The following is a 25,028-nucleotide window of genomic DNA, read 5'->3' as shown; positions in this document are numbered from 1 at the left end:
TCGTGTAACTATTAACATGTTAAAAGTTATGCATGTTTTAGATTGAATAATTTTCTAGCTCGCTTGTTTTTTATTTCAATCCAATTGCTCAAACAATGAATATATCATCTATGAAGTAGCTCCATATCAATCAACGACATTAATATCTTCTAATATGTTGAGAATGTAACAGATGATTCATGCATGTGTAATGTTATATTCTTTTATAGTTTTTTAATTACAACATCATGATAGATAATAAAATATTACAAGGGATATGAATAATACATATTGTAACTTTATTATTAAGCATAAGAGGATGAATTAATGGAATTTGAATACAAACAAATTACCATTGGAGTTGCGGTAATTAAAAGTTGTTTTAAAAGATGCTAGGGGACAACCAGAAATTATTTGACATTTTGCCAAATTATTTTCAATAATGTCAACTCATTCTCTTACCTTTTGTTTTCTTGTCTTTTTGGTAACTTTGTGTCAACAATGTATACCCCACTTGTTTTCTCTATTACACACATCTTTTGAAATTATTTTACTTAATGTCTACAAGAAAAGGATGCATTTTGTTTTAGTAGATTAAAGGAGGTTTTCTTCTTTTTCTCAACCTTTTGATGATTTTTTGAAATATATATATATATATATATATATATATATATCTTAATATTTTTATTATTATTATTATCAAAAATAAAAATACGAAACTATATTATTATTTTGTTTTGTCATTTTTAAAGCCTTCAAATATTAGAAAAAAATATCTTAAGACTAGTTATAGAATTTTTTTTTCTGATCGAGACGGGCCACCTTGTCGTGTTAGATTAGATGATATGAGCTAGCCTCATATACTATCTATTTTTTTTATGTTGCTGATCCAACTAGTAAACCAGTTATAAAGATTGTTTAAACGTTAACCAAAGAATCACAAGTGTAATGATTGTTAAGTCCTTTTATCCAACAAGAAGAGCTTACTAGTCTATAAGTAGGTTCATTATGTTTTAAGTTTAACCAAGTTAAGGATTTCATTCCCATTTTCCTAAAATGCCCTTGTGAAGTAATTTTAGTTTTCATTAGGTAGTGATGTTTCTTTAAAATTGGACTCTAGGGGTGTTCAAGAAATCCGAAAAAAACCGAAATCCAAACTGAAACCGAAACCCAAATAAACCGATCCGAATTCTTATTTGGATATTCGGATCGGATTCGGATATGGAATTTGAAAATATTCGGATTGTTCGGATTATTCGGATATCCGTTTAATCCGAATAAAAAACATGTTTTTAGTGGTATTTTCCAGTTTCTATATTTATTAGACTATTATTTGAAGTTTAAACTTTAAATTTGTGTTAAGAGTAATTCGTATTTTTTGGTTTGTATGTTTATTGTGATTCAAAACTATTAAATGTTAGGAACAAAAAAAATTGAAAATTTTTTAGGTTTATTTCGGATTATTCGGATAATTTCGGATTATTCGAATATTATTCGAATCCGATCCGAATTGAATTCGGATAGATTCGGATCGGATAGGAATATTCCTAATTCGGATTGGATCAGATTTCGGATAGGGTCCAAAAATTTTCAAATCCGAATAACCCGAACCGAATAACCCTAATAATCTATTATCCGATCCGATGAACACCCCTAATGGACTCAATAAAAACTTTATTAGGTCAAATACTTTATAATTAAGCTAAGTGTCTAAGTACAATGATGCATAATATGAATTATTTACAACTATTTGATTGGGAACTCAACATTCAAAATATGTTACACGTTTGTATGTTTGAATGAATAATAGTCTCTAGCCCCACAAAAGTTAATTCCGTTGAAGACACTTGACAACTTCCTATTTGCTTGGCAACTTCTAGTATTTTATTATACCATAATAAAATAATAATGCCTTCATAGTGTGTGAACTACCAATCTTATCCTTGTAGATGTTTCCTATATATATGTATGATGCAATGAACAAAAACTTTGCAAATTATTTAACTCATCCCAAAGTCCTCTTCATTTCATAACATCACATCAAAGCTATGAGAAGGAAAAGAACAACCATGATAAGTCCCTTAGATTCAACTTTAAGCCATCCAATAGTTACCAAAAACCCTCAAAACCCTAGAACTTTAGTCGAAGAAATCGAAGGTCTAATTAGGGTTTACAAAGATGGATACGTGGAAAGACCCGAAATTGTTCCTCATGTTATGTGTACGTTACCCCTTGAACTTCGGGTGACATGCAAGGATTTGGTGATCGACGAGTTTACAAATATTTGGGCACGTTTTTATGTCCCAAAAGGGCATGACAAATTACCTTTACTCGTTTACTTTCATGGAGGAGGGTTTTGTGTTGGTTTGGCTGCATGGAGTTGTTATCATGAATTCCTTGCACTTTTAGCAAGTAAAGCCGGTTGTGTGATCATGTCCGTAGATTATCGTTTAGCCCCTGAGAACCCTCTTCCAACCGCCTATGAAGATGCACAAAAGGCACTTATGTGGTTGAAACAAGAAGCTCTAAGCGAATCCAATAAATGGTGGTCAAAACGATGTAATTTCACCATGTTTTTGGCAGGCGATAGTGCCGGTGGCAAAATAGGACATAACATGGCTATAAGATTGTATGCTAACCAATCACATCTAAAACCATTAACCTTTAAAGGTAACATTCTAATCCAACCATTTTTCGGTGGAGAATCAAGAACGGTGTCAGAAACTCTCATGGTTCAGCCAATTGGCTCAGCGCTCAACCTAACGATCTCAGACACGTATTGGAGACTCTCGTTACCAAAAGGAGTGAACCGCGATCATCCATGGTGCAACCCTTGTTCAAAAAAGTCAATCATGGTGGAAGGAATGAGATATTTGCCTACCATGGTATGCATATCAGAATTTGACATTCTAAAAGATAGGAATATGGAATTTTGTGGGCTTCGTGGAACCTTAGGGGTAGAAGTAGAACATGTGGTGTATCAAGGTGTTGGTCATGCATTCCAAATTCTAGACAAATCTCACATTTCACAAATGAGGGCTCAAGAAATGATATCACATATCAAGGCTTTTATTGCCAAAAGGAACAATATGTGACATCTTACTCATGCAATAGAACTTGCAATATTATAATTATATTGTATGAGACTTTAAATCTTTGTGTTATTATTATGTAAATCATTAAGTTGTAGAAAAGGTTTATATTTGCTAGGGTCAAAAGGTTTTGTAAGAAACACAGTTATATTAAAAAGTGTTCACACTTATTGTCACACCACTTTCTACATGTCTGTTAGCACAAGCATTATTTGTAATGTAAAAAGTTTCATTATAATTAATATATACATGGAATATATACAAACTTTAGTTGTCGTGTTTTACAATATAAGCATCGAAAGGAACTGCAAAGCTGTAAAATGTACTCGGTTAAAAAAATGTTATTGAAACTCATGATAGCATTGTTGAAATAAGTCAAATAACCTAACATTATGAGCTTTAATTTTAGGGTTATTTTGTCATTTAGGTTCATTACAAATCCAAAAAGAACGTGTGATAGAATTCTGGTTTCTTTGAAATTTAATTCTTTTAAGCAAGTTTAATTTCAAATATAATATCCTAAATAAAATTTTCTTAAAGAAAATCTGTGAACCAAACTCAACTTAATTTTTATTAACATTTTGTAACGATGTAGCATAATTATAGTCCAACAAAATGTTGTAAATCCTTAAGGAGTCAAGTTAAGGCCATCCGTTTTGATATATGTGAAATGTGAGCTCGTTATGTAGACGTCAAAGACATTTGGGGCTTTCACATTTAGCACTCACTTGGATGTGTTGTGATAAATCTGAAATGTGAAGAAGTTTTTAATCATTAATCATTTATTATTTTAATTTGTAAATATAAACTAAAAAATATTTTTAAATGTGACAAAATAAAAAGAATAATACTGAAATTCATCAATTACAATTTAAAATATGTAATTAATTCTCTTGCTCTAAATCGCCAACTTTTCGTATGAATAGTTTGCTGACTCATGCGAAACGACGTCTAATACTTTTCTAATCATAAATGAGATTGTCACAAAAATAGTCACGTACTAACTGATCATAGGCAACCACACGATCATGGTCAACACGACGTCATGTTGTATGTTGGCTTTAACTTCTGGCATGATGCTCAATACATTGAATCGCTAATGGAGCCGCCTCCATGTATAGCCAGTCTTCCTCAGATGAATCCGCTATTGATGATAAATCCTATCTTTTTTAAGAATATTGAAGATTGAGAGTTGAAGGCTATAGATGTGAAGAAAATAAGTAAAGGTTGAATAATGTTTATAAATTTAAATGTAACATTGCAGGTGAACCCATTTCAAGGCTCTCATTTTGGTCAGCCTGGATTTAACACAAGTAAAATTGATAACTTTAAGCAGCATGATTCGACCCATTACCCGACCCGACCTGACCTTTAGCAAGGCCTGTCATTTGTGTGGTCTAACAAGCATAATCAAGTTTTGTATGAAGTATGAGCTTGAGTTTGTTTTAAACGAGCCTAGTGTATTAGACGAGCAACAACCTAGACGACAACAAAGGTACCCAAACATCGTAAAACGATCCATTTTGGTACGCTTCTTGAAAACATTCAAAATTTAAGCTTCAAACAAAATGTTATTTTTTAACAGTTTCTTTCATCATAGATTTAAGATGTTAATAATAACAGGTTAACAGATCAATAAAGTTTGTACACACAAAACCAAAAAAATTTATTTTTTACAACCTCGTAATTTTGTGACGCATAACGCCTAGTCGCCTACCCAAAATTTAGGCAAATCAAACCACATCCACAAAAAACTAGCACATCTCTCGAATAATCGAAGCTATCAACACATGTCAAAATTACAAACTAAACAACAAACATCACGGTTTTAACGTTCAAAGACAGAAAACAAGATCTTAATCTGCATCAAAAAGGTAAGGAGAACAGAGACTGATTGTATCTATGTTCGGTAACCAAACGGTGCACATTGACATTACAACAATGTCCACAAACGAAATTTTATGAAAACTTGCTTTAAGTAGACATCATCAACTGATCGATCGCTTCAAGTGCTTGATTTGAAAAATAACGAACATCCACATCCGGATCCTCTGCCAGCTCAACCAAGCATGGCCTAACCGTCTTCTCCATCACCTTAATCAACAAACATTATTCATTATACATGCATACGCATAATTAAACAACAAAAAGATATAATAATTTTGCTTACAGATTGGTCAACGATAGGAATAAAAGACTGCAACACCTTCGCCACATTAAACCTGATATTTGCCACTCTGAAAAGGAAACACGTTAAGAAACGAACCCAAATTAATATCATTAACTTTGTAGCGAATAATGATGATAATAATATTAATAATAAATGCAAGTACCGGTCTTTGGCTAGATTAATAACCACGGGAAGCAGCTTAGAACATGTGATTTCCGAGCCCATAACGGGAGCAAGTAAAGAAATGGCACTAAGAATTGTCATGCGATACAAGTAATGCGGGTTGTTAACCATTTCCAGCACCTGTGAAATTGTGAACACGCAAACATATGTATAAATTAAATTTAAGAAAATGAAATTAATCAGAAAGCTAGTTTTTTACCTGTGGAATAATATGCTGCATGGCCCAGTCAGGCCCAAATTCCTCTGCGAGGCGTTTCAGGTTGTTAGCAGCAGCTTCTCTGATGGAGTAAACCTGCAGATATAGTAATATTAAAGACGCGCTAAAAATAATATATAGAAATTATTACACACTGTATTTGGTGAAAAAAAGGTAGGAATATAAACCTTGTCCTGTAACCATTGCATGCAGAGAGCACCGAGTTTCTCATCAAAAAACCCAACACCTAATTGACTGGCTAGCAACGGTATGTATTCGATTATAGCCAAACGAACCCTCCAGTGCCTATCTTCAGCCAGTTCCACAATTGCTGGAAGCAACGATTGTGACAAAAGATCGATTCCAATCACCTAACATGGTTAATAATATAAAAAGATTAATGGTTAATAATATAGTCGGATAATGGTTGAAAAAGCACGTTGATAGGATAGAAGTCATTCTACCTGATTCACTTGATCCAGCTTACTAATAATATTCAAACGCACATCTGGAAACTCGTCTTTTAAAAGTGACAAAAATATAGGCAGAAGTTGTTCAATAGTAGACTCCTGTATTATTAACATAATCAGATATGATCATGAAAAGGTTATTCAAGCATGGAATGATTATAGAATAATTACCTTGCCTAAAACAGGGGCCATGCCCATAATAACAGAGGCGAGAGCAGATCTAACATGCTGAGACGAATCAGAAGACAATTCCTGCATGCAATTGTAAAAATGGTAAGAAAACGAAATGAAAATATAAAATCGTGAACTTTTAATTAACCAAGTAATTACCTTGACACATGGAAGAATATGCTGAACAGCAAGTTCAGGAGTGAGAATGCGAGAGAATTTGGTGACTTTACCAGCGGCTGCAATACGCACTTCGGCTTCGTTATCATGAAGCAGCCTCACATATGCTGGAACCAAATCCGTCCTATTTATTGGTGCAATAAAAAGCAAATTAATATAAAAAACTTAAAATATAACAAAAGTAAAAAAAGAAAAACGAATAGGCCTGTAAACAGACCCACTGTTCAGTAAACCATTCGTTTATGTTCGTTAGTTTACATTTTGTTTATGTATTCATTTATCGTTAGCCGTTAGGCTCATAACAATTTATTCTAGTTACTTTAAATTAGAATTTCACTAATTACAATTTAACCTAGTTACATTACCCTTTTAGGCCCACCATATATTCGTGTTTACTTTTAATTGGTGTCAACTTAGTTATAATCATTTATATGTATTCATCTATGTTAAGTTACATTTTTCCATTTATGTTTGTGAACCGTTCTGTATAACTGTTAATAAACAAACACAGACAAACATGAACAAGTTAAATTTCTTAACAAGCGGACTGAACAGGAAAACCCCGTTTATTTAACTGTTCACTTTTTATCATTTAATCAGTTGAAGTTAAACGAACACAAGCATGCCCTGCTCATGTTCGTTTGGTTCATTTACAGACCTATAAATGTATGATCTTATTCAGCATATGATTTCCATACATAGGTACATCAAAAAAATTAGTAAAAACATACTTGGTAGGTTCTGGGCCCACAGCCTCACATAGCTCATACAGCTGATTTGCAACCATATAACGAACGCGCCATGATTTATCCTAAATCAGAAAACCCGTTCAAGTATTAAAAAAATGAACACACACACACACACACACACACATATATATATAAATATAAATTAAATGTCAATGCAACAATGCAGGCCAGGAAACGAGGCCATATAAAGAATATGTGAAATTGAGGAAATTATGCATTATAAAATATTTTCAAAAAGAATATATAAATATTAACTAACCTGAGAAAAGAAAAGATAAGTATTAGCTAACCTGAGAAAAGATGACAATAACGGGTAGAATATGAGCAATACAATCTTGCGGTTCCAACAACTTCCCAAGAGCAGCACAGCCCTCGACAGCAAGCAAACGCACAGAATCTTGATCTGTAGGGAAAAAAAACTACATTAACAAATCATTTCAAGATAACTAAAGTGGTCAAAGGTAACATTTTTAAGAAAAAAAATACCATCTTGAGTAAGATCCTCAAATATCTGCATGACATCAGTCTTAAGATGAGCTGGTTCCACAGTAGCAGCAAATTTCCCCAAATTTGTAGAAGCCGATCTCCTAACCATAGGCATATCATCTTGACATAACTGACCATAAATAGTCCTCAATTCTGTTTTCAAAATCTCTGATGCACTCGGATAAGCAATGTGAAACAGCCCACAAGCAGAAACCCTAGCAGTAAACCATTCACCAGCTGCTAGCCTCTGCAACATTACAAATAAAACTTATAAAAAGTTAAAAACTTTAACAGATTAGAAAGGACATAATCATATAAGCAAATAATCAGACCTTAACAAGAGGTATAAACCAATCAACCAAATCAGTTTCTCTCATTTGTGAACCAATCCTGCAAAGAGACTCAACAGCTTTGTCTCTCACGCATGTTTCTTCAACAGTGCAAAGGGTTTCCAAAGGAGGCAACAACACATGGGCATATTCAAGTCCACCAACATAAGGTATGAACACGCCTAACTCTTCAGCCATGGCTAGAAGAACCTCATCGTCGTCATCATTGTTTTCACTCAAAAAAGGAATTAATTCCTTCCTGGTTCGTTCTTCACCTAAAGCGCGTGCAATAGTAGAAAGCTTTCTGATGGAATTTAACCTCAACTGAATGTCATCGTTCTTTAGCTCATCAATCAGTACTGCTATGGGGTACAAAGGCTCATCCACCATCGACATAGTTGTCCAGAGTTTGTGACACTGCAGCAGATTCAGTCAAATTCAAATTTGATCAATTCAGTACCAAATTTGATTCATTTTAAAACTATAAATCGCAAATTTCAACATGATATATAACAATTAACATCAAGTCCTCGGTCTAACAATATTCGCGCCATTGTGTGTGCGCACTTTATATAACAATTAACATAAAATACACGATTTAACAATAAGAATCTCGAGCTGAAACACTGTAGCAGTTCCGATCAAATTCAAATTGAGCAAACCGGTACAAAAATTGATCCAACTGTAAGACTTAAATCATTCATTTCAACATCAATATAACAATTAACATAAAGCCCTCAGTTTAACGATATGAATCTTGAGTTCAAATATGAATAACGCCATGTGTGCGCACACTTTATATAACAATTAACTCGCTTTAACGATATGAATCTCGAGTTCAAATATGAGAATATATGTATAACTTGTGTGTGCGCACACTTTATTTAGTATTAACATAAAGCCCTCCGTTCAACGATATGAATCTCGAGTTTATATATGAGAGTATATGTATAACTTGTGTGTGCGCACACTTTATATAAAAACTAACATAAATTCATCGGTTTGAAGATATGAATCTCGGGTTGAAACATTGCAGCAATTTCAGTCAAATTCAAATAAGCAACATAGGTTTAACAATTAACATAAAATGCACGATTCAATGATACAGCGGCAGTTTCAGTTTCAGTTTCAGTTAAATTAAGCAATTCAATACCAAAGTTGATTCATTTCTAAGACTTAATCGTTAAATTCAACATAAATATAACAATCAACATTAAATGACTAGTTAAAACACTGTGTGTAAGCACAAATCAACAATTAATATCATAAAACTCCAATTCAGCTTGCTCAATTGAAGTATTAGCCCTAGAATTAACATAAAATCGCTCGAAAACTGAGATCTGGACCTATAACCCTAGAATTACAAATCTGACAAAATTAGGGCACGTAAATTGCAATAAATTTGGGGAAAATGAAATATAACACGATTCTAATAACCTCCTAACGGAAACACTAAATCAAAAAATTCCGATTAAATTATATAACATGAAGAAATTGATGCAGAAATTGAGATTGACGGTGAGTGAATGAAGATATTATATTAATATTACCGGCGGTAGGGTAATTAATATGATTCCGATCGGAGTGAATTTGGATCGGAAAACGGTGAAATCGGCCTTCGGTTTTGTGTTGTTTTGATTGAATGGAATGAAATGAAATGAAATGAAATGAAATGAGAGTGTGTAGTATGACGGGATCTAGAGATATGTTTATATATTTGTATTGTGTTGCGTTACACACATAATACACCCCTTGTGGTTTTTATATTATCTGAAAATAGGGATGAGACGGAGGGACGAAATGTTCGGTTCGGTACTGATATTTTATATAAAATTCGGAAAATATCGGTACCAAAAACTTTAAATTTGGTACTGTTTCGATACCAGTATCAAATGAAAGCGAAAACGCCCATCCATATCTGGAAAGGTTGTCTAAGCTAGGTTATCGATATGTGTGAATTTAAATGTTTTGAAGTTTTGGTTTGATTTGGATTGGTTTGAGTTTAAGGTTGATGATGGGAGCTTCATTGTTTGCTGATTGGTTAATATTGGTGAAGTCGGTTTTAGGAATCATGGATTTATATTGTTTTGAGTTTTTAAACTAGTTACTGACGGTTTGGATTCGGAAACGAGTTCCAATGGAGAGGAAGCGGTTAAGAGAGAAGATTTGTTTGGTAACATGGCTTAATGTTACGAAAAACAGTGATTTTCGTGGGGCTTGGGGTTGGTGACCTTAGACAGTTTAATTAATCTGTGCTAGCGAAATGAAATGAAGGTGAAGGATGATAAACAAATAAAGGAAAAGAACTCGTTGTAGTGTAAATGTTTAAAGTCTTTCGTAATGTTTGCCTCTATTTTTTTGGTCAAAATGGTAGAGGAGGCAATTCTTGGTTCGTGGATGTTACATTTCCATGATCAATGAACATTTTAATTAGGTGGAGTTTCTCTCATGAATCTTTTTAAATAGAATGTAGGAACGGGTCTAATTATGCAAAGAGTTTCGATAAACTCTATTTATCTAAATTGTTTTAATGGACCTGGAAAAAGAAAAGTTTCAATTATGAACATGCGAACTTATAGGGTCCATCATCATGCTTGGTGGGCAGCATCAGGTTTATTAAACATAACGATGATTGTATTGGGATGCGGACTTCTCTGTAGGTTATTTTTGTCTAATCTTACGTGCTAGATAAACAATAGGGTTCTAAAGGAAAAGAACTCACTTTTGTGTAAATGCATCAACTATGTACATATCATTAGCCTCTTTGCTATTGGTCGAATGGCAATGAAAGCAATCGCAGGGTCGTGACTAACAATTCCAAGGTCGGTAAAGACTTTTGATAAGGTGGAATTTCTCTCACTAGTGACGGATATTTAAAAAAAAGTTGGGATCGGGTGACAACAGAATATTTTGGAAGGATCCGTAATTTGATAGATTCGCTTTAAAATATATATTTCCGAACCTTTATGATCTCTCAAATAAGAATCATCTAATTATGTAAAGAGTTTTAATGGCCTCTACTTTATCCAGTCTGATTAAATGGAGGTGGAATAAGAAACATTACAGCTAGGAAGAATATGAAGACTTATCGAATATATCATCCTTGGTAGATAACTTCAGGTTCATTAATGGCAATGATGATTGTATCGGGATGCGGATTCGTTAGATTTTTTGTGTCCAGTCTCTTATGTTAACGATGATTAGTATATCCTCCGCGATTAATCTAGTTAAAAATCTTCTTTGACTCAAGTGGGTTTCCATTAAGATCATTTGTTTCATGTGAAGAGTGTTGAACATTGCTTGACAGTCTTACCTCTTCATCCAAACCTTATAATCATGAGGGGTTCGAGCTGCATCACCTATGTACCATTGATGTCAGAGGCTAGATCGTTAGATCACATATTTCATCATATATAAACGCTAAATAGACATGTATGTGGGTCTCTTGGTGGTATTGTAGACTTTTATTGTGCAACTTCACTTATTATTATCTGATTTGGTTGCTAATCCGACCTCAAAGGGTCACAAGAATCCTCGATTCAAGACCGTCTATTCTACGAAATGGTTTATGTAGAATGCACGTAACATGTTGGTTTTCTAGGGAACTAATACTCACTTAGAAAAATTAATGGAAGACATAGTCACATAGGTGATGGTCCAAAGTGCAATCACTATATGGATCGAATGATTATGTTGTTGTTTGGGCCATTCTTGTATTTTCTTTCTTAAATAAATTATTCCGTTAGGATTTTATAAATCAAAGAAGAAAAATCTAAAAACCCCACTTATATAATATATTTTTAAGTTATTGACAAGTGATTAAAAAATTATTCTGGCGGTGTGGTAAAGGCATATATGAATAGATTTTCTCTTGAAGTAGTTTTTAAGAGAAGTAGTAGAAATAGATGGGTGTTTATAGCAGTAAAAAAAACTTAATAATAATAACTATTGGGCATAAATTATATTGTTTGCCTACAAAATGAAATGCTTTTCATATGGTATTATACTTAAACCGTTACCGGATATTGAAATGTCTATAAAACACTTTATCGGTGAGTTGGGTTAGGTTGACAAAATTAAGCATAACTCTAATAATATATACTTTAGGATAAAAAAAAATACACACAATGATAATCAGATTAGCAATGTTCCAGCTCAACTCATGCTATAACCTAAAACAAACTTTAAAATCTCCACACTTTTGTTTCTTTTTTGTTTACCTTTATATCGCCCAATACGGTTATTCAAATGTTATGCATATATAACATATCATAAATAAAAATATTTACATACATCCGCCCCAAAGAAATATAATACTTAACTCGATCTATATAAAATCATATATAAGCACGAACCAAAAAAAAACATATCTAACCACCGCAATAACGATAACATAAAACTGTTGTTTAGATAACAGTTAAGAAATAATAACCTGAGCACGGTATCTGATCTTCTCTATGTATCCATATAATTAAAATCGAGAAAATCAACATACTCTTTTTCCATGCAGTCTACTTGAAAACTTTGTTGCAAAAATATTTGCCAACTCTGTTGGATAATATCAACCAAGGTATAACACCAACCTGCAACCAACCTAATCTCTTTAAAAATTTATACAAAAAAAACAAATCGTAAAAAAGATGTATCCAAGTAATTGGTATTTTACCATTACACTGTCGTTCACAGAACCTCCAGTTTTCCACGATAAAAAACTCCCTGCATTAAAATGTGATCAAAGTCTGATACTTGGAAGTTGGAACAGACAAACACACGCATATACATATAGGGGTGAGTTAACAGAGAAATTTGCATGCAAACTGTGTAATATTACGCAGATATGTAAATAATCATGCAAACTTGTATAAATATATTACGAAACTTATATAAATAATCACGCAACTTGTATGATGATTACTGAAGAAACACTAAGTGACCCCGGTAGATTAAGGATAATCTTAGGGTTAAGTAGATGTTTCCCACGAGGGTTAGGTCCGGCAAAGATGGTTGTTCTTCTCGACCTGCAAAACAGACACCGTGAGCTCGTCACTGAGAAGGGGGGTTTTCTCCTTGTGACCACCCTCCGGCATGAGAATCAGACTAGATTGCTCTGAATATAAGTGTATATTGAGAGAAATAGCTAGAGAGAAGATAAGATGATATAAGATAATGATACCGTTCCAAGGTGTTGGAGAATTTATAGCCGAATGTAGGTTTCCAAGCAGGTACGGCCAGCTGTATAATATTCCTTTTCCACCAACTACGGCCTATGTTCGTGCCACGATGGGAGTTGGTGGGTAGGCAGCGGCTGATAGTGACATTTTGTACAGGAGCGTGCTCCTCCTGGTACTATTGTCTGTGAGCTGTCACCCTGTGATCGGTTCATGGGTCGCTTTAGTCAGATCTTGTCTATTTGTCCATATCCTGGTAGGTATAGTACAAAAGATCTTCTGGAAGCGTACGGACTGGCTCTTTTGGGCGGGAATATTCCCGCCTTGCTCATTCCTTCTTCAGGTGACATTACTGAAGTATAAGAGTTAGTGCCTTATGCGTGTAGCTTTACTGTTAGTGCGGGTAGCCTTCCCTCATGGCTTGTATCCGCAGCTGCGGGAACAGGCGGGGTACTGTACCACTGGGAGGCTTTCCTGCGGGAACAGCTGGCTTACTGCGTGTAAGGTCTTCATCTCTCTGAGCATGGTGGGTCCTGCGGAACCAGTTGATCTTTGCACAGACGTACCTCTAAGGTGTGTCTTGCGGGTCAAACTGGGCTTTGCGGGGACCTACCTCTTCAAGTCCCCCCAGTCCATTGTTCTTCTCATGAATTGTTAATAAGTGAGGTGAACTTTTGGACTTTAAGCAAGGGGTTTTAAAGAGGGGTTTTTGTTTTTTAAGGTTTTCCGTGGGTATTCTTCCCGCAGTTTTCCTAATGTCACTTGCAGAAATTCCCGACTTTTCTGCCTGATCTTTGGTTATGATGCGGGTAGGTGTTTAACCTCTTCGCAAGTCGGGAGCGTTGAGTTTCATTTGTATAGATTCTTCACGAGGTTTTGGTAGTTTTGGACATAGTGATCAGTTATGTTAAACCATCAATTCCACCTTGAAGCTTCAATCTAGTTCTCAACGTTCCCGCCCTGCGGAGGTGTTATTTCTCTTTCCGCAAGCATGGCCCATAAGATCCTTCTTGGGTTCAATTCCCTGCAAGTGCTGAGTATGTGAAGGGTTTCGCCTTGACACTGTACCCGCACTTGTCTTACGGTTCCTTGTTTTCCAAGGTATTTTGGCTTCAATTCCCTGCAAGTGCTAAGTATGAAGGGTTTCGCCTTGACACTGTACCCGCACTTGTCTTATGGTTTCTTGTTCTCCAAGGTAAGGGGGTATATTCCCTCTTATTTTTGAATCTTTTTGAATCTTTCTGAAATTTGAAGAGTTGGTGAAAGGATAAGGACAGTCCAAACGGCTGAAGGGACGTTGGCGTCTTCTGACGGTTTCAGGACATGCAGGAAGTTATGACGACGTGACAGCATGTGGTCAATCAGGACGCTTTTTCAGGCGCGTGGGTGCGAGTTTCATGTCACGCGCCATTCTGACACCTGTTGCCAGCTTGCTTTATCCACACGTGTCGCCGTTTCATTGCACCTGCGCTCTCTCTTTCCTCCGCATTAAATTCATCGCATTCATTGCGATGAGTATATAAGGGGGTAGAGGGTGCATCTCATCCCATACATTCACTTCACTCTTCTTTCCCTTTTAAGCGATTTCCGGCGAATACTCATCTTTTCCGGCGAGCATTCTTCTGAAACCGCTTTCTTTAACACTTACACAATGTCTTCTTTTACTCATGATCCCGAGGTAAACGTCGAGGAGTCTGATGTATACGTCGAGAACCCGACGTCCACGTCTGATAAGGACGATAAGAGTACTGTTGGCGAGTGCCAGTGTACTCTTTCTGTCGATTTATACCACTATATCGTCAAGAAGTTCATGCTCGAGCCTTATGAGCCTGAGTTTCCGGAGCCCCACCAGACGGTGTATGATGCCCCTAAGGGCAAGATAGGGGTTTACGCCTCGTTCTTCATATATGGGAATCTCAGATTCCCATTAACGAAGTTCGTATACCGTGTTTTGGAGAAACACGGTGTACATTTGACGGAGGTGCACCCGATGGCGATTGCTAAGGTTCGCCATTTTGAATGGGTGTGCTGCATTCTGGGCATCGAGCCCCGCGTCGACCGCCTGATAACCTTCTACTCCTGGAGGTGCATCCAGGGTTGGTATACCCTGGTCACTCGGATCAAGGGGTTGAAGATCTGCGCTACTGAGCGCAGTCTTCGTTCTTGGAAGCGAGAGTTTTTCTATATCTCCGCTCGCGTCGTCCCCCTCGCGATGACGTTCAAGAACGGGAGGGCCCTCCCCAACATTCACGCCTCCAATTAGCAGGAGACGGAATGGTTCGCTAAGATCTCCCAGATCTAGACTCCGGTTTATCGCTTCGCGGAGTCTGGGATGGTGATGCTCGGGATGAGCCGCGTATGGAAGGATGCCGGGTCTGGGACGCCGCAAATACCCATCGTCCTTGAATACGGTTTGAGCTCTATTCCTTACGGTATGCTCCATTTTTTGTGTTGGTTTAGGGTTTTTCTTCTAACATTGTTATCTTTTTTATTTCAGAGGGGAACGACTTACAATCGCTCCTGCATCCGCGGGAGACTGGTGGTCCCGCACGGTTGGGTACTCGTGACCTCGATGAGAACGAGTTGCCCATTCTGGAGCAAACGGCGGATAGATTCGTAGAAGTCTACCCGCCGGGCCACGAAATTTTGAGTGCCACCCGGCCAGGTAAGGAGTTTTTTAATCCTCGTTCTCTTCATGCTCAAACTTCTGCTGGAATTCCTCTGATTTTGTCATCTTCTGATGAGTAATCCGCAAATGGGCCTTTCTTTGTGAGGAAGAAGAAGGCTGCTGGCGGGAAGGGCATAGCGAAAGTTACCTTCGTCGTCGACCTGGGAAATCAGTCTGATTCCGAGACTGAAAGCGTAGAGGCGGCAGGGAACCTTGGTGGTGGCGAGACCATTGCCTCGGAGGTTGAGACGACTGTCACCTCCGAGCAACCAAGCGTTACGACGGTGACTGGCGTGAAGAGGCCAGTTCCATCGGGCTCGTCTCCGCCCGTCAGGTCTTTCAAGATTAAGAAAACCCGTAAGTATATTTTGTGTACCTTTTCCGTATTTCTTTCCGCCATTGTTTTTAATGTTTTGTTCTTTATGCAGGGGTGGACGTATCCGCTTTCCAGAGCGGTGCGGGAGGAAGCAGTTCCGGACCCACGACGATAGGTTTGGTCAACCTATCCGAGGCGATGACCCAGGCGCCTGCGCCTGTTTCCGGTGCTGGTTCAGTTGCTCATACTGTTGAGTCAACTGTTCCGGTTATGACGTCATCTCCGCCGGTTGTCAGTGCTATCTTTACTACATCTTTCACTGGACCGGCGGTGACTTTTTCTGCGAGCTCATCCGCAGCGGCGACCACGGTTGTGAGTTCATCTCCAATTAGTTCACCTCCGATGGTCTCTACCACGGTGGCTTCTACTATGCCCCCTCCGGTGTCAGCGACTACCTCGTCCATGGCCGGTTCTTCATGTATGTTTGGGGTTGGGACCTATAGCCAATCTTTGCCTCCTTCCCATCTCCTTGACCTCTTGGATGGATATCCCCTAGGTTCGGGTGATGGGTTTGGCGGCTACCGGCCTGTTATCGACCCTACAGGTGCGTGGGGTTACCTTGGCCTATTATCTATTCTTATCATTTTTTCCTAACTGTTTGTTTTTTGCAGTTTCGGATTCCAATGAGGTGTATGCTCCAAGGTGGAATATCCGCCGAGGAACAACCCTAAGGACGGCTGCGGATTGTGTCGACCGGGCGCGCCATGCTGCTCCAAGCGGTGCGTTGGGGGAGGCAATGGCTAGCTACCAGGAGGGTAGGCTGTCCAATGAGCTACGAATCCTTCTTGCCCGGATGCAGCCGCGCGTCGAGTTGCTTTGTCGTGAAAACGACAAGTTAAAGACGGCGCGTAGCCTGGAGGTGGCTCAGGCGCGTTCGCTGCAGGAGGAAAACAAGAGGCTTGCTGCCACCGCCGCGGAGAAGGAGAAGGCCTTCAAGGACCTTGAGGTCGAGATTCAGGCCAGGCATGAGGCCCGTTCCAAGGCTACCCAAGCTGTTAACGAACAGCTTAGGTTGGCCAAGGAAACTGCGCGTAATGCGACCGAGAGGGCCACCAAAGCTGAAGCCGTTGCTGAGCCTCTGCGCACTGAGAACGAAGAGCTCAAAGCCAAACTAGAGAAGCTTCAGCAGGCTTATGATGCTTTGGCTTTAGAAAATGCCAAGAAGCTCCAAGAGCTCCTGGATCAGAAGGGTATGCTTGATCGCACTGAGCGCAAGCTCAAGGGCGTTGAAGAGGCTGCTGCTAAGGATGTGTTGCTTGCCAACCTCAACAAGAATGAAGCCGAACGCGCCCGCGATCAAGCTCAAGCTACCCTCCAAGAAGCTCTGATCACTAAGGAATGGCTTCTACGAGAAGCGTTGCCGCAGGTAAGCGTAGCTCCATAATTTCTTTACGCTTTTCTTTATACTTAGAAAAGTTCCTTTATATATACTTTTTTTTTGTAGGTTGTGCATCGGATTTTCGCGAACACATCTTATGACGATGCCATGAGTGCAGCCCTCAACGCTTCTCATGAGGACGGGGAGAAGGCTGGTTTCCTGCTTGGTCTAGGATTTGCAGAGAAGGGCATCCCGCCTTCCAACTTTCCTTTACACGATGCAGACACTGAAGCTGCCTACGACCAAGCTGTGAACCAGTATGCTGCCTTCCCGCATCCGGTAGTGGAGAAGGTGAACGAAATTGCGGCTGCTGATGATGGGCTAGCTGTTCTCAAAGCTTTCCTTGAACCGCCCCAGCCAACTGATGGTGCGGGTTCAAGTGGGTTTGGAGGGAGTGGTCCCGAAGCTTGAACCTTGAGATCCCTTCCAAACGTTAGGATAGATTTGTATTTTTGTAGGCGGGTAGATACCTAGCCCTTCTTGTAATGTTTGAATTTTTATTGTGAATATAAATATTTTGTTAACGCCTTGCCTTGTAAACATTATATGATTTGCTCATGCATATTTTAGTTTAACTTAGCAATTTTCTAAGTGTTTCGAATAAGTTAACTTTTCGATGCGCGATTGATAGTAGGTTAATGTTCAGTTTCCTCTATCATGATTGTGCGGGTAGGACCGTCACTTTCACTTAGTAGGATGACCAAATTTCATCTATATCTGACCTGCGTGAAGGTTTACCTCATCTTTTCTTTAGAAATTTTCTAAGTGTTCTGAATAAGTTAACCTTTCGACGCGTGATTGATAATAGGTTAATGTTCAATTTCCTCTATCATGATTGTGCGGGTAGGACCGTCACTTTCACTTAGTAGGATGACTAAACTTCACCTATATTTGACCTGCGTGAAGGTTTTCCTCATCTTTTTAGAAATTTTCTACCGTTTGTGTTTATGCGGGTTTTGCCGCTTTCCACACGCAACGACTTACTTCCCCCCTCACTTATTTATTCGGTGAATACCGGCATATCAGTGTGGTCAGTTCATAAGTATAAAGGTAAGGCTATCAACATCAATGTGATAAGGAGAATCATTTCCATTAGAAGTGACTCTAGGCCTTTTCTTTACAAGTTTGGAATTGATCTACATGTGGCATCTACGTAATTTAGCTCCATTCCAAGTTCTTGGGATGGCGGTGCCATCGAGCCTTTCGGGCCGGTATGCGCCTGGTTCGGAACCTCGTTGTTACGCAGTATGTAGTCTCCGACATTGAAGTTGCAGTTTCACCCATGTTTTCCCCAACTGGGGTTCTACACGCGTTAGCCTGCTCAGCATCCATTACGCCACGAGGTGTGTGAGTTTCCCATCTCTGACGAATGCTTCGACGACGTCCTTCAAGGATATGCATTCCTCCGTGGTGTGGCCTTTTGTCCCGTGGAAGTCACAGGATTTGCTTTGATCAGCGTTTAGACGTTGTCGGATTATTGGAGCCTCTGGCCATGGGAGCCTTTCGGTGGCAAATATCTCGGTGACGCTTTTGGTGAGTGGCGTCCATCTGGGATTCCGGTTCGACTGCATGTTGTCCCTTCCGCCTAACCGAGGGTGAGAGCCGGATGAGGTGTCAAAGTTTACCCTTGACTGCCAACTACCAAGCTTCCTCTTTTTGTTTTGTCGGGCGGTAAGGACGTTATTTTCTCTTGTTTTCTGGGTGTAGAGATTTGTGCTCTGGGGAATATCTCTACCCAGTTGCTTCTCCGTTTCCGCAAAGCGTTTAGCTGCCGTCATGATGGCATCCCACGTGGATGGCATGCCGTCTTTACCCGTCAAGGTGCGGATGAGCTCTGGGTCTTCAGCGCCCTGGATGAAAGCAGCGCGAACAAGATCTTCGCTAATAGTGCCCAGACTTAGCTTCTTTGAGTTGAAGCGCGTGATGAAGTCTAGCAAAGACTCATCTTCCTCTCGGATGCAGTTGAGGATCGTCCATTGCTCTTCAGTATATTTTCTTTGTTGACTGAAGTGCTGGCTGAACTTGTGCTGGAAGTCTGCCCAATCGTAGATGTAGTGGACCGGTAGACGATCAAACCACGCTCTGGCTGCCCCGACGAGCGTCATTTGGAACATGTAACACCATGTGGGTTCCGTCCAATTACTGACGGTTGCCCCCGCTATGACTCTGTTCAAGTGATCGTCTGGATCAGATACGCCGTCATAAGTGCCTATGTTGAACATCTGTTTGGCACTTTTTGGAGCGATTGCTTCTGCAATGTCCCTTGCAAATTTGGACGTTCCCGCATTCGCAACAGTTGGTCTGAAAGTCTTGGTGAAGTCACGTGGGTTTCCCCCCCGTGTTCTTTGGTTTGAAAGTTTCTTCAAAATTTCTTCTTGAGTGGAAGTCTGCTTCTTTACGCTTCCCTTTCGCCCTATGGCGTGGGTTTGCCTCACTGTCAGATTCTTCCCAATCTTTATCATACTCGCACTCATTGCTCATGTTGAGCTGTTGAGTACCGAATTCGTCATTGGCCTGTTGGAGTGAACGTAAACGTTCGTCCAACTCAGCTTGGAATTCTTTTTGACGTGCTTCCGCCCAAGCTTTAACTTGTTCTAGTGCTTGGCGGGGAAGTCTCGTATGTTGTCTTCCCACCTGGGTATCAATGAATCCCAGGAGAGGGTTGTTTACTGCACTTGCCCTGGCTTGGGTAACCGGGGTAGTGTTCGTAACATTCGTGTATTCGCCGGTGTTCCTCCCAGTGGCTGGGGTTGTGGTTACCGGAGCTTCTTGGTTACCCGGTGGCTTTGGCATCGGAGTAACGTTAACCATCTTTCCAGAAGTTTTGAAAAAACTGAGAAAAGAAGAATTAGTTCTCGCTTAATGCACGGATGGCGCCAATGAAGAAACACTAAGTGACCCCGGTAGATTAAGGATAATCTTAGGGTTAAGTAGATGTTTCCCACGAGGGTTAGGTCCGGCAAAGATGGTTGTTCTTCTCGACCTGCAAAACAGACACCGTGAGCTCGTCACTGAGAAGGGGGGGTTCCTCCTTGTGACCACCCTCCGGCGTGAGAATCAGACTAGATTGCTCTGAATATAAGTGTATATTGAGAGAAATAGCTAGAGAGAAGATAAGATGATATAAGATAATGATACCGTTCCAAGGTGTTGGAGTATTTATAGCCGAATGTAGGTTTCCAAGCAGGTACGGCCAGCTGTATAATATTCCTTTTCCACCAACTACGGGCTATGTTCGTGCCACGATGGGAGTTGGTGGGTAGGCAGCGGCTGATAGTGACATTTTGTACTGGAGCGTGCTCCTCCTGGTACTATTGTCTGTGAGCTGTCACTCTGTAATTGGTTCATGGGTCGCTTTAGTCAGATCTTGTCTATTTGTCCATATCCTGGTAGGTATAGTACAAAAGATCTTCTGGAAGCGTACGGACTGGCTCTTTTGGGCGGGAATATTCCCGCCTTGCTCATTCCTTCTTCAGGTGACATTACTGAAGTATAAGAGTTAGTGCCTTATGCGTGTAGCTTTACTGTTAGTGCGGGTAGCCTTCCCTCATGGCTTGTATCCGCAGCTGCGGGAACAGGCGGGGTACTGTACCACTGGGAGGCTTTCCTGCGGGAACAGCTGGCTTACTGCGTGTAAGGTCTTCATCTCTCTGAGCATGGTGGGTCCTGCGGAACCAGTTGATCTTTGCGCAGACGTACCTCTAAGGTGTGTCTTGCGGGTCCAACTGGGCTTTGCGGGGACCTACCTCTTTAATTACGCAACCAATGTTTATAATTAGTTAATTACACACATACATTATCACGCAGCCTATTTTTTTAACTACGCGTATACGTATTACGCAAATTATACAAACAATTACACAGCTTATATGATATTACGCAACCTACTTTTATAATTACGCGAAAAAAAGGTATGGCAAGGCTCTACTCAAATTACAGTGATTTAATGCCATTATTTTGCTGATTTTTTTAAATAAGACAAAATGGCAAAAGACGTCCTTTATGTTTGCACGGTTTTTCAATAGTCGTCATTTAGCAAACTTAATGTCAGAAAACATCCTTTACGTTTCAAAACCCTATCACATTACGTCCTTTAGCACTAACTCAGTTAATTTTTCTTGTTAAATCTGATCTTGTGCATCCCACATGAGGGTATTTTTGTAAATTTATCTATTAATTTAATTAATTATGTATTAAAAATAATCTCTCTCTCTCTCACTCTCTCTCATACAAAAAATTCTCTCAGACCATCATCTGCTACAATCCAAGATCCGGCTACCACCATTGCTTGAAAACCGCCACCATTGCCTCCCCTCTTCTTTAACCAAATCGAACTGAAACCGATTTCTTCGTATACCTTAATAGATAACTTGTTATTTGATGGGGATTTTAAAGAGACAGAGAGAGAGAGACGGCGAGATCTGTTGTTTGTGGTTGTCGGAGAAGATTCAAGTTGAAACGACGATGACCCTCAGATTTCCGGCGAAGATTCAAGTTGAAACGAACGATGATTCTTAACCCGGCGAGATCTGCAATGGCGAGATATGAGGTTGTCGAAGAAACGGCGAGATCTGCAATGAAGAATTGAAGATTCAAGTCGAAACCCGGCCGTTGTATGGAGAGATCTACAGTGGCATCTGGTGGGTGTTAGTCGGTGATGGTGGTAGAAGTGGTTTCAGATGACGGTGATATATATATATCTACTATTATAATAAAACAAGGTTTCATTAGACAGGTGTCTTCTTTACAGCAACCTTCTCCTTTATTTTCACTTTCATGTTAATTTGACACCTGGCATCACCAGAGTTCATATTGAGAGCAGTTACACACTTCCACTCCTTCTTTTTACGCTCCTGTTGTTAACTCCCACTCCCCTTTATCAGTTCATCCGTGATATCAACTGGGCAACGGTGCGAAAATTAATCAATTCACCTACTGTAATCGGTGTCAAATCATGAATAGTTTATATACATTAGTCATTAAGTGAAATATACTCCATTTATTTCACCAACCAATTCATGATGACCGAAGACTGAACCGATGGGAATGATTAGGTATCGCTCTTAAACTTAGTCGGTCTCTCGCTGCTTAGCAGATAGGACCGAAACTAAAATTATACTTTCATTATTTCAATCAATTTTGGTATGAATCAAGGCAAAGATCTGGATAAGATTCAATTAAACAGTTGATTACACGTACAATAGTGTCTTCAGTAGGTAAATTTTATTCAGTTATCTTCATGCTATATTATCGTTTTTTTTCTTCAAATTAACTATATGTTGAATTTGGTCTATGATTCTTCTTTTTTACTTGATTAGTACAATATGATTTCTCAAATTTTTATGCTTAAATAATCAGTATAGGCTTAATTTATTGCTTGATTCAATATGCCCAGCAACTATTTGATGAAATGTCTCAATGAAGAAGATTTTACAAATACAAAAATAGATGAAGCAAAAGCAGAATTGTTGATCGACTAGAATGAAGAACCAAAATCAATGGTTCAGAGAATGGGAGTAATGATTGAACTTTCTAATAGGTATTGTATTATATTAGATAATGGATAGGTTAATGTTTGAATAAACAGCGGCTGCCACCGTAATTTTTTAGGTCGTGGCACAGCAGCGGTTTTTTATTTTACTAATATCGGGCTTCGATTTTGTTGAGGATTCCATCTGGTATGTACCCTACCCGAGACCGAGTTTCTTCATATATCAGGACTGAAACAAAACAGGGAAGCGCAGGGTCGGTTTGGGTTGTTTAGGCTAAATTTATTTTTATTTTTTTAGTGTTGTTACATTTGAGTGTAGATGTATATTACGCCAATCTTAGGGTGTTTATAATGGTTCGAGACATTTGCTCATCAATTTGGAATCCATCAAAATGGAATGTTGAACAACAAAAGTACATATGAAAGCATGTCTCGAAAAGATATTGGAGACAGTGATACTAATGAGTTGATTTTATTCGATTGATTAACCATGTTATTTACAGATTCTGAGATCATATAGAATCCAATATCCAGTTCCAAAGTACACTGCAATAAACTAAGGTACTCACTCAGTTTTATTATTACTTACATTCTCATATTGTATGTGAACAAATCATATTGTATAATATATAATGCAATCTGTAACAAAGTTAGGACTTTTAATGTAATTGACGGATGGCCTGATAAACCCAACTTTACTACTAATATCACATTTTGTAATGCATACCTTAAACAATAATTTTAATGTTATATTACTTGTAAAGGGCATCCCAAAGAGATTATAAGAATGTCTTAAGAGACCTTCAAGAATAAACACCTGCAAACATGTTTGATTTATCATAGTTGCATTAATCTTTATACAATTGTAATACTATTCTATTTGACTTTCACATAATATCTTTGTTTTTTAACTCCTTGAATTTCAAGGTCATAGATTTATTATTTTGTCCTTTTTTATATTTGATCTGTTAACGTTAGGTTTATCAACGTCACATTTTATAATGCATTCGTTGAACAATTGTGTGAATGTTATATTACTTGTGTAGGTTTTGATATGTTGATGATATTGATAAATCTACATTCAAAGCCCAGTGAAGGTCCGTAAGTAGTTGACAACAAACTGATCATTCCAAATATGGAGAAATAAGCTTATCTTTCCATATATGAAAAACTTTAATTTGCTTTGGTTGTTATTTTCCAAGTTTTATTTACTTTCTTTGATGTTTAGACTTTAGTTTGTTTATGTGTTTATGAAGTTGTCTGTTTGGATTTGCAAGTGCTTTGAATGAAGAAGTTTTGTTTTCACTTTAGATTGTGTTTTGAGTTGAACATTGACAAATACTTGTGAGACTAATTCGGAAGTACTTTTATCATTATCAACTTTTGATCTCCTGCGTTTTGTTATGTGTTCTTTTGCTTTGGTGACTTGAAACACTTTTTGGTTAGAACGTTTTTACTTCTTATAGATAGTTAAGTGTGTTTAGTATGCAAATGTATGTTTTTGTTAAATAATTATGTGTGCTAACTAACAAATTATTAACAAACCCGTTTTCTGCAGTTTATAATGCATTTTATTGTCCTCAAAAGACCATGCTGAAGCTATAGTCAAAATGGATGAATAGGGCATTTGTAATAAATTTGGACTTTTGAATGAAGGCTGACTTTTTGTTCACAGGGCTTTTCAATACTCACGCTAATGTTTGGCATGGAACATATATTTGTAACCTATATTTGAAGGCCTGTTTTTGCAATGTATGTTAAACATAATTGATATTGTTAAGTTCCGCCTTTTGAATCCAATCCCGTGTGATACACGGGTTTATAACCTAGTATATATATATGTGTGTGTGTTTTATTTTTAGATCTAATCAATGTTTTGCACAGGTGTTTGGTTATGGTGTTTGATGAAGAAGAAATGGAGATAAGAATGAAGATAGGTGAGAGA

General features: G+C 38.4%; 1 protein-coding gene and 1 pseudogene across 2 annotated transcripts; one reads left to right on the top strand and one right to left on the bottom strand.

The window, feature by feature from the left end:
• Positions 1-1,717: 1,717 nt before the first annotated feature.
• On the top strand, positions 1,718-3,183 carry LOC143614900 (putative carboxylesterase 6 pseudogene; annotated as a pseudogene).
• Positions 3,184-4,814: 1,631 nt separating this feature from the next.
• LOC143614903 (uncharacterized) lies at positions 4,815-9,621 on the bottom strand. 2 transcript variants are annotated; one of them, XM_077088201.1, is made up of 13 exons: positions 9,588-9,621; positions 8,006-8,433; positions 7,674-7,920; positions 7,478-7,590; positions 7,170-7,249; positions 6,421-6,562; positions 6,262-6,342; positions 6,085-6,189; positions 5,809-5,991; positions 5,624-5,716; positions 5,405-5,544; positions 5,242-5,308; positions 4,815-5,165 (listed from the first exon to the last, which is right to left on the bottom strand). In XM_077088201.1, coding segments are annotated over exons 1-13 (1,800 nt in total). In that variant the 5' UTR covers positions 9,589-9,621; the 3' UTR covers positions 4,815-5,045. The 2 variants fall into 2 exon arrangements, with proteins under 2 accessions (XP_076944316.1, XP_076944317.1); XM_077088202.1 differs by lacking the exon at positions 9,588-9,621 and having other exon boundaries at positions 8,006-8,419.
• Positions 9,622-25,028: the final 15,407 nt, after the last annotated feature.

Source organism: Bidens hawaiensis, unplaced genomic scaffold (assembly GCF_021521415.1).
Source record: "Bidens hawaiensis isolate Kalapana, Puna unplaced genomic scaffold, B.hawaiensis_p1.1 tig00041253_1, whole genome shotgun sequence".
NCBI classification, from domain to species: Eukaryota; Viridiplantae; Streptophyta; class Magnoliopsida; order Asterales; family Asteraceae; genus Bidens; species Bidens hawaiensis.
This window is presented reverse-complemented; position numbering and strand designations above follow the sequence as displayed.

What these genes read in the sequence shown, in the direction of transcription:
- LOC143614903 (XM_077088201.1), bottom strand. An exon ending in AGCTGGATCAAGTGAATCAG is followed by an intron (nt 5,992 to 6,084) that starts GTAGAATGACTT and finishes TAACCATGTTAG; the next exon opens with GTGATTGGAATCGATCTTTT. An exon ending in ATTAATCTAGCCAAAGACCG is followed by an intron (nt 5,309 to 5,404) that starts GTACTTGCATTT and finishes TTTCCTTTTCAG; the next exon opens with AGTGGCAAATATCAGGTTTA.